Source organism: Helicoverpa armigera, chromosome 10 (genome assembly GCF_030705265.1).
Source record: "Helicoverpa armigera isolate CAAS_96S chromosome 10, ASM3070526v1, whole genome shotgun sequence".
In the NCBI taxonomy this organism is placed as follows: domain Eukaryota; kingdom Metazoa; phylum Arthropoda; class Insecta; order Lepidoptera; family Noctuidae; genus Helicoverpa; species Helicoverpa armigera.
In genome coordinates, this window is record NC_087129.1 from 8,177,364 (window position 1) to 8,187,903 (window position 10,540).

The 10,540-nt window shown below is 33.5% G+C and overlaps 1 protein-coding gene and 1 long non-coding RNA gene across 2 annotated transcripts; one reads left to right on the forward strand and one right to left on the reverse strand.

The window, feature by feature from the left end:
- Window positions 1-289: 289 nt before the first annotated feature.
- LOC135117374 (uncharacterized) lies at window positions 290-10,533 on the reverse strand. Its single transcript, XR_010276859.1, has 2 exons — window positions 10,267-10,533; window positions 290-2,839 (listed from the first exon to the last, which is right to left on the reverse strand). It is a non-coding gene; the product is annotated as an uncharacterized LOC135117374 (long non-coding RNA).
- LOC110378436 (vesicle-associated membrane protein 7) lies at window positions 3,099-8,972 on the forward strand. The gene is made up of 4 exons (XM_021337686.3): window positions 3,099-3,763; window positions 7,883-8,075; window positions 8,303-8,361; window positions 8,503-8,972. Exons 1-4 carry the CDS (start codon window positions 3,560-3,562, stop codon window positions 8,914-8,916), a joined length of 870 nt encoding a protein of 289 aa, XP_021193361.3. The 5' UTR covers window positions 3,099-3,559; the 3' UTR covers window positions 8,917-8,972.
- Window positions 10,534-10,540: the final 7 nt, after the last annotated feature.

The following is a 10,540-nucleotide window of genomic DNA, read 5'->3' on the forward strand; positions in this document are numbered from 1 at the left end:
CAGGCATGATTGGTTCGGAAATTAGTATTATTAAATTAATAGTTAATTAATTAAACAGCTTTTACACCTTTGAAGCCTCCTTTTATAGAGGTGTTAAAACTGTTGTCAAATTTATTATTGTACTGACTTAAAGAATAGAAATTATCCCAATAATGTGTTTTTTATTTACTATACCTGCATGCAAACCTACGCTTAATAACTTTATTACGTACGTACGACAAACTATTTTTAAGAAAAAAAAAATAGGGGAATTTCTAACGCAAATTGAGCGATAATAAAATAGATAATATAAAATACATGTACTAGTTTATTTCATATTAACAGTACAGTTACATACATACTCGTCGTTACACTTAGTTAACAACATGAAATATAACACTTAATAGATATAGACAATAGGTTCACAGGTTACAGAAGAACCTTGTTTGTCTGATGTCACATTAGGTAAGTTTGGGAAGTGTCACAAAAGGTGACAAGCTAGCAACATTATGACATCGGCAAAACAGTGACAGTTCAAAAGGGTGACGTCAGATAAACAAAGTTCTCCACATAAAAAGGTATTAAAAATAGACAGTTTTACATAATACTTTACATGAAGTAGGTACATTATTAAAAAAAAACGCTAAAATATAAATTAGTTTATCATAGATAATAATTAAATTAATTAATGTCATGGCAAATAAAATAAGCAAGTTTTGAACAACACTTATTAATGTGATTTTAAGTCACATCTATTTAATTCAAACTTTCAATTTATCTATCCTAAAATATTTTTGGTAACATAATTCGATAATTAAAATTATTTTTTGTCATGAATTAATATTTACAAATTAATAAGACCTACTCATATCACTTACCAATAAATTCATAATTATTTTTGTCATTCGATATAATCTTACAACTTTTTAAATACTTTATGGTCACACTTTTATACGCATTTTCAAGCAAATAATCAAACCTTTAGCACTGACATTCAGAATGTAAAAGTACAAATACCAACATACATACATCATTATTCAAAGACAAAAAAATCTGGAATTGACGTAGTAAACGTATAAAATCTTAGACCTGTTTGTACCCAACTGCCGAAGAAGGGTAGTAATAGTATTAGTAAACGTATAAATTTAATAGTAGAAAACCTACGGCAAGTGTGTAACAAATAGTTTATGCTATGCGTTGGAAAATATAATGCTAGCACAAAATCAGTTTTAAACTGCTAATATCTATACTAATAATTTTAAATCTATCTACATTTATGTCACTTGGGATTACGTACATTGGAATTTAAATAAAAAATAACGTAGGACTAGAAGAGTGGGAGGTTTTCAAAGCTCCATAAATATGTAAGGGAAGCTAAAGAAAACAAACAACCTTGAAAACACACTTAGAAATTTCAGATCCATGAACCTGACACAAATTAAAACATAGTAATTTTTAAGATTTTCTGTATCAATATTTGAAAAAAGAAATATTGGAAAAACTAGATCATCACGTAGAATTCTAAAATGACGGCATTTATTGACGTTTTCAATGTGATTCCCTATCGAACACGTGAATAGTAGTACCTAACGAAACCTGAATTTAACTAATTATGTTTGTTACAACACCACAACCAATATAAAGTTTTTTTTCACACATAATGGAATGCACAACACAGGGAATGGTAATCCAACCAAGTCGCTGAAAAAATAAGTTCTAAAAGGAATGCCCATAAACATGGAATACAATATGGCAATTATGTGATATTTTCATAAATATACTTCTAAAAAAATGGCATTATGTACATAATGTAAAAAAGTTGTTTTTGAATTGATCACCCAAGTACCTGTACTGGGTATATTAAGAAAATTCAGCGACCCAAGATTCAGGTACATAAAATACGTTTTAAAGATACAGATTTGAAACATCGACATAAGTTTATTTAAGTAGACATTTATAGTTCGATGCATGAACTTATATTACCGCGTTAGACGTGCATTCTTTGGCACAACACTAATAAACAACGTAACATTCACAAAAATATAAACTTTTTTACATTTATCATCATAAATTAGCAATTAGCAGTAAGCTTAATTAATGTAGACTAAACTACAATTTTATAAATAAATCCGAGTATATGTTAGGCAGGTTAAAACTGAAATTCTTTCCTCAGACGTCACTGGTCATTCGAAAGCTGTTGATGTATTAAGCAGAAAGTATAAATAGTTATGAAATAAGAGGGATACAGTAGCGCTATGTTATCTTTACGTTAATCGAGGTATATGGAAAAAACATGAGATCAATACATTATTTCTATCTACTAAACTTACAGTTACTATCCCAATACGTAAGACATTGATCTACCTCTAAATGACCATAAAGACTGGCAATTCATGATTAATTACAAAACTGTATTGTTTAACATGCAACAACATTAAAGAGGCAACATTTTTGAAAGATAATAAAAAAGTTCCATTTTGAGAGTCACTTTTGGCCATGTTTTTATATGTCCTTCAAATAACGTTGTTACATAAAATGTATAATATTAAGAGCAACATTTTCAGATCTGTAAAGTTTAAAATTGGAATCGAGGTTTCAAAAATGGTGATATACGTTTAAAAAAGATATGTGCAGTCATTTCGAAGTATCCAACATGGTAAAGACTTATTCAAAGTTAAAGGAATGCCTCTTGAAGAGTAAAATATCGTATATTTTCGGTGTGGGTCTCCTTTGGATATGATCCCTGTAAGATTATAACTACACTTTGATACATCTATTGTCATGGCTAGTCTTACCTACAGAGTTATTGATAGCGTTTGAGCTCAGGGAACACTTCTAGAAGTACCAGTTCGAACAGCTCCTGAAACGAAAAAGAAAAACAATATATTAAATACTAGCTTCTGCCAGCGGTTTCACCCGCAACCCGTAGGGACCTCTGCGTGAACCCGGATAAAAGTAGCCTATAGACTTCCTCGATAAATGGGCTATCTAACACTGAAAGAATTTTTCAAATCGGACCAGTAGTTTCGGAGATTAGCGCGTTCAAACAAACAAACAAACTCTTCAGCTTTATAATATTAGTATAGATTGTGAGGCTGAAAGATTTGTCTGGCAAAGAGATGAAATTAGTCCGAAATAAGTTTAAAAAAATATGAACAAAACATCTCTTTACACCAATAAACAATTCTTTCAACCTTAATTTGGCGAAAGAAATGTTCAAACATACATAAAAGTCCGTTGTGGACGGGCTACACGCGGTCACCACGTCTTCCGCACACTTGTCGCGTCATTTCACATATATCAACTACAAGCGGCGACATTTTTAGCGTGGAAGGCGCACATTTAGCTACATAATGACACGCCAATAATTTTAGATCGCGCGGTATTTGTATGATACGGAGGCGTTTCGCGTCGGACTGTGGAGTTTATGCCAGTATTATCAGTCGCGGTTTGCAAGCTTGTTGCGGTTAATCTTACCGCTTTGTTTTACGAAATATTAAATCCGAATTTTATATGTGACTTATGAACAGTGAAATACGTTCTTTATTTAACGTGTCTATTAACATTTATATCAGTAGAAATGCCTATAGTATTCAGTGCAGTGAGTTATGACAGGAACATAGTTGCGAACTTTGCGTCCTGCGATGGCAACTTTACGGAGATAGCTGAGTGTGTGCTCTCTAAGTTGCCGCCTTGCAACAATAAGATGACATACTCACATGGAGTATATCTACTGCATTACATTGCTGAAGATAATTATCTGTATTTCTGCATAACAGATAAGGTTAGTACCGATTACCTATTATTACTTGCTTGATGATTAAATGGGCTTCAGCAGCAAAAATGCTGGAATGCTTAAACTGTGGCATGATAAGAATAAACCATTTAGTTTAGAACAATATCTTGAAATGATTGGATTTTTAAACTCCGAATATTATACAATGTCTTTGTTCGATTTTAAGTTTTGTTGTTTAATTTTTTTTTTTTGGATTGCGGGAAAAAGATTCAGGTACGTGCATCTGACAAACATCTGTGAATTATGTACCGTAATTTAAACACTGATTATTTTGACAAGCGGAATAATCAATAAAAGTCAACAATATTTTCGAATAAGTTTGAATTCATAAGATCAGTAATACGTCCGTACATTTTTATTAATGTTGTTTGTCAGCAAACACCCACTCATAATATTATAGACATACTCTATTTAAACGCAGCTCTATTTTCGTAACAGAAATCTCGATTTCACATATAATTTCTGTAATTTATCAATACTTATTTCTTTTTCGAAGCCATTTAATGGTTATTTGCTTCAGTTATTTATTTTTATAGAAAAAAGCTATTTCTGTTTATATTCATTCATCGCGTTGGTTCACGACCTTCCTAAAATAAATACCGTATGGTGAAAATATTTTCTTCTGTTTATGACAACCAAACTAATGTAGGATTGTTGAAACTGTAGAATAGAACAGAAACATTTATATGCCATAAACATGTGTTTACATACATACACACGCAGGTGCATGTATGTAAGATAGTTTAAACATTCTGCTTTACCAATCTTGTATAAAATTTTATTGGTAATAAACGAGCCCTCTTCCATTTAGACCAATCTTATCCAGTACACTTCTTACTCCGAACTCACCCATGATCGTCTCATATTCTACCCAACAAACAAAAAATCCTCTCATAGTGGCTAAAAATGCCAAAAATAAATTTCTTATAAGAGCCGTATTAACGCTAATAAGTGTGCGTTTGGGCACAAATTACAAGAACAATAACCTCAAACCCCCCTTATATTTGCTTTATTGTCAGCTTCTTTTTCTTATATGTACTTTATTATAGCAAGCGATAAGGGAGCCAAACTAATAAAAGCAAAAGGATTTGCTCTTAAAAAGCCAACCAACCTTATACATGTTTTATAATGGCGAGCAACAAGGGAGTAAAACTATTCGCCTTAAAATCAGTGTTTGAGATTCTGCAACAAGTGTTTTGTTGAGTGATTTTTCACAGTTTGGCAGCGTCAACGAGTATTTTAAAGAAAACAAGAACCATGATTAATTTCATTTTTTTTGTGTACCTGAATTCGAGAGTATATTGTGCTTGTTTATTGAGAAAACTGTGTGGGAATTCAAACGTATGATAAAATGTGGTACAAAAGTGTAATTATATCAACGCGCCCTTGAATTTGAGTAGTTTTGACGTAAAAATGTGAATAATTATTAAGGCATGTTTTTTATAACGCTTTTACAAGGGTAATATCATTCTCACAACGTCTATTAGAAATCTATAAGATTATAAGCTCTGTAATGGCAACATTTATTCCATCTGCTATCGCCATTTTATCTATCGTTAGGGTTCCTTTCATCATTCCGTAGCTGTATTAATATTAGCTATATTACATTTTAGATATTATTACAATGGTCGTATTTACGGACGTTGCCAAATTTTTAAAAAGAAGAGAAGATCTGACTGTCCAAAACAAGAGATGGCCATAGAATTTGACACATTTTATCGTACGAAGAAAATGTTTTCATTGCAAATATCAGACTTTGTCAAACATACCTTCACACTTTGTGATTGGTGGAAAAAATAGAAGTTTTGCTACTATTCACTTTCTTGTTTTGTCAAATTGTAAAGAGTATTTGATTTATGATCTTTATTGAAGATGAATGTGAATATTGTAATCCATAATTTTATTACACATTTCTCAATAGTAATCAAAAAATTCAATACCTAGCAATGAAAAATAATTATTACTAGGTAAGTGTAAATAAATAGATATTTTAATATATAGATTAACAAAAAGATTGTAATATTTTTAATAGATCATCCATTTAATACTGTAATATTTTTAATATATCATAGATATTCATCTTATTCAACTCAAATTTAGTTGAAAATTTATGTCTTCTTCACTACCACTAACGTTATATTCTTCTTGACTGATTTCCTTTTTTACTTCATTGTCATATTCCATAAAATCATTGACGGAACCCTCAAGTGATTTGTTGGTATCGGGTTGTCATTTTGTAATATTATACTCGTAGCAGTAGAAGTGGTATAAGAATACTTTAATATGACCATCTAGAGAATAAGACCTTTTTAATGACTATGTAAGTGATTATGGATTGCGTTCATTCTTGTAAAGACCATATAAAATGCAGAATATTGTTTGTTGGGTAGACATCTTATGAAATGCTCCTATGAGTTTAAAAGTATCATAGTTAGCTTATGCATTACTATTATAAGAACAGTTAGCCAAATGAAAAGCTTTTATAAGGTTTTGAATATTATAAGGCTTAAAAGCATTGTAAATGCGCTTATGAGAATAACACATTTTCAATCCTTATTATAATCATGTAATTTGGACTTGTTATGGTTAACCCAACCAAATTATAAGAGTAAAGGTAATATTAGCCAAATCTTCTTATATTGTGCCATAATAAGGAACATTGACATAATGAAAGCGATTTTAAAGCAACTATAAGAAATTAGACCTTAAACGTATAATTTTATAAGAGTAGCTTGTTTGTTGGGTATGAGATAATGAGCGTATCGTACCATGAAAAAGATTGAAAAAAAAAATACTAGGCTCTCTAAGAAAATCAAAATTGATACATCGCATAAGACACCAAAGTAATTAGTAACAGTTTAGACAATATTAATTAGTAGGGACAACAACCCGTGCAGTGGGCTAGTGCCAAATATTTGTTATTGTCTTGTCACTTGTCATTCGCAGTAGTACTAGGATATGGTTGATCTATGAGACAGCTGTCGATTACAGGCTCGGCCGAGCGAATCTTGTGCGGGTCATGTTCACAGATTACTAATTAGTAGGATATGCTTTTGTAACTACCGGTAATACGGAGACCACTTAATATGTGATTGAGAGGAATTCCTTGTTGACAGAAAATAAATTGATTGTAACCGACGGATATCGTAATCTATATTCGACCTTCTTAACCACCCAAAAAATATCGACATTAAGTTCATCCATCATGTTCATTAATATAGTATAAAAAGGGGGTATAGTAAGTTCAACTCAGTTGTGCGCGCGGCCTTATGTGTGGGTAACCCTTGTACATATACAGTAACTTTGTGTGCGTGACAAGAGGTACAGTCGGGTACAATACAGTTATTTAGGGGTTGTATACGGGGGTTTAAAGAAAAACAGTTATTACGTAATTTAATGTTTATTTATTTATAATGATTATGAATCGCTATTTGAAAAATCAAATGATGAATTTTCGGATTCGCTACTCTCCAAGGAGAATTATAAATTCTGACTCCAATGTCAAAATGTCTATAGTATTCTTCTTTTTTCTTTTCTACATGTCGACAAGTATTACGCCACATCCCTTCATGAATTTGAATTAAACGTTCATTTATGAGTTTCATTATTTTGTTATTTTGGTCGACATTATGCGAAGCAATATAACTTTTTAAAATTCCCCACACATTTTGTTTACATTATTATACGAGATTATACCTCTTTTTACATTTTTAGTCCACACTTTTATTTATTGTCCACGTACCCCGAGCTAGAAAATATGTACTTAAGGAGTATTCAATTCTTAGATACTGTCAATGTCAATTTGAAAAGACGTATGAAAAAATAATGAAAAACTATATTTAATAATAAAAAGCTTTGAATGTCGTTTTATTTTTTGAAACGCTTTATCTGACTCCTTAATAATTTCTCCGCGAATAACTAGTATTTTCGTAAACGACTGTACCCATAAGAAAAAGTGATAAGAACACGTCATGCTCGGACGACGTCACTGTCACACGAATGAAAGTTGTATATTTACAAGCCGACGCACACATAGGGCCGCGCGCAAATCTGAGTTGAACTATCTATACCTACATGTTATTCAATCTGCATACTTTCAATATACAGCTATGCCAGCGATCCAGAGCATTTCTGTTCCTCAACGAGATACAACGAAGGTTCATAACAAGCGAGCAAACCAAGGAAGACTTCACGACGGTATTAGCCAACGAAATGTATCGATACAGCGAAGATTACAGCACTATTGTCATAAGAAAAGGGGAGTTGGATGAACTTAATAGTATCGGCGTTGGATGCAGTGGTAAGACCAGTTTAGGCCAGCCTTATTCTAAAACTTAGGTACTTTAATTTGTTTTCTTTAACTGGCCAGATTTTGTTTGATGCTTGTCTAAATGTCCTTAATTACTTTATCGATAATTTGACATCAATGATAAGCCCTTCATTGACAGTATTTCCGCCTTTAGGCTGACCGAGGTCAAGACTATGATTATGTTTTTCAATTCACTTGCATACATTTATGTTTTCCAGAAAGTGTACTTGGAGAGAAGATTTTATACATCAACAATCCAGATATTATCTCATACAGCGTAAGTATTGCATCTTAAACACTAAACCTGTAATAAAATTCTGTTGATCGAATTCTCTATTTTATTATCTGAAGTGAAGAAAACTCAGTTTATACGAAGTTGCAGTCTACACAATCTAATCCTGATCGTTTATATTTTCAGACTGTGACGCACGTGAGCGCTACTCCTGGACTTTTGTCGATATCAGGCGTATGTCCGACTCCAGAAGGAATTAGCGTTGCCAACTCGACTTCACAAAGAATATCTGTAATCAATCCTGACATTTTGACATCAGAAGAAGCATCAGACACAACAAAAGAAGTCAGAACAAGTCTAACAACAGACAGAATATCAACTGCGCCTCTAAGTAATGGAAATACATCTTCATTAAGTCCCCTAACAGAAAATGTACCAGTGATCAGTCCCAGATTATACATAGTAATCATAGGTATGATAATGTTAGTTATAGCTATGTCTGTGTATGCTTTAGGACCAATATCATGTGTAGTTGTTACGGGTATCGGAATATATTCCTTGATACGATCTTATGCTAATTCTAAAGATAAATTGGAATAGATTGGATTTGTATGCGGAAAAATAAAATTGATGAAACTACTGGGTGTAACAAAAGATATGCATTTATTTTTAAGTATGTAGTTTGCACCGCTCAAGTGTTCCTGGAGTTCTTTTAATCATCTGTCTTCCCTGCTATTATGGGCCGTCCCCAATCTAATGTCCAAGAGGTTCTTTCAAAAATTTTTGTTTTGATAAGTTTGTGTCGTGTATTCATTTCAACAATGCTGTCTAAATAGTTTCTAAGCGACATTAAAAAAATGATGTCAACGAAAGGCAGTTTCTGTTTCAACCCTCATCAATAAAAATAATAAACACTGGACCTCATAACTAAACGATCGTACTAAGTGACTAAAAGAAAATAGGAAAGGCAAAAAACTCCAGCAATATTTTCGAAGGCTAGGCTAGAAAATCATAAATACTAAAATCTAAAAAAAATATTTAGAACAGCGAAAGCGACACGGGATGCATGTGAAGTTGCCAAAAGATCTTATTTAAGTCGGTCACTCTAGAGTGATACCTGTCTCTCTAAAAATATGATACCTTTGTAGTCTGACACTTATGAAGATTGATCTTACTCAAAATGTTAGTAGGTACAAAAATTTTGCATGGTAAGTACGTAAGAAAATCATTGCAAATTGCATGCATACAGATTACGCACTGTATGTTAACGTAACTAGTTCAGCTAAAAAAAACATCAACAACTGCATTTTGGAGCAAGTCTTTCATTTTCAGTGCGCTAAATAAAAAACGCATTTGTGTCATTGCGTCGTGCTCTCATTTGTTTTTTAACGATAACTGTTTATTTTTAGTCTTCACTCATAATGAAGGGTTGAGGCTCTTTAAAGAGGTTCACGGGTAAATAACAGTGTCACGGGTCGATAGGGTAAGGTTACGTTTGGATCAGTATAGTTATCGGCACGAATCTTGAGCTCTGACCTACATCTGCGCAGAAGTGATTTATTTACAAAGAACCAATCCCGAGTGACGGCTATGACGCGATGCCCTGCGAGCCAATTACCACTTACCACTTCATAGCACAAAAGGGACCCAACAAATTTATTCTGCGCAGGTGAAGGTCAGAGTTCAAGATTCGTGCCGATAACTATACTCCGATGAGTGACCATCTATGTGATGGCAACAGCAAAAAAGTGTTTGGTGTAGACCTATGTATGGTAAAGTTTGTTAACTGTGTATGAGGATGCATAAAGAAGCTAGACTTAGACGAAGAAAAAGAGGAGATGGAATGAATATATCGGCTGGCAGAAAGGAATAGAAGAGGAAACATATTGCTAGACCCAAAATGAATTGGTCACAAGAAAATTAGAAGAACTTATACGATTTAACACTTACATAGAAGAGCTGCTTGTTGTGCGTGGTGTTCTGCAGCGTGTAGAAGAGCTTGTGCGCGCCGCGCGCCGCCGCCTGCGCGCCCACCAGCGACGACAGCGCGTCCAGCACGCTCTCGCTCAGCTGCTGCAGCGCTAGCGTGCGCGTGTGCTCTGTGATGTAACACTTACATAGAAGAGCTGCTTGTTGTGCGTGGTGTTCTGCAGCGTGTAGAAGAGCTTGTGCGCGCCGCGCGCCGCCGCCTGCGCGCCCACCAGCGACGACAGCGCGTCCAGCA

What these genes read in the sequence shown, in the direction of transcription:
- LOC110378436 (XM_021337686.3), top strand. Translation starts at nt 3,560, where the DNA reads ATGCCTATAGTATTCAGTGCAGTGAGTTATGACAGGAACATAGTTGCG. An exon ending in TATCGGCGTTGGATGCAGTG is followed by an intron (nt 8,076 to 8,302) that starts GTAAGACCAGTT and finishes TATGTTTTCCAG; the next exon opens with AAAGTGTACTTGGAGAGAAG. An exon ending in CAGATATTATCTCATACAGC is followed by an intron (nt 8,362 to 8,502) that starts GTAAGTATTGCA and finishes TTATATTTTCAG; the next exon opens with ACTGTGACGCACGTGAGCGC.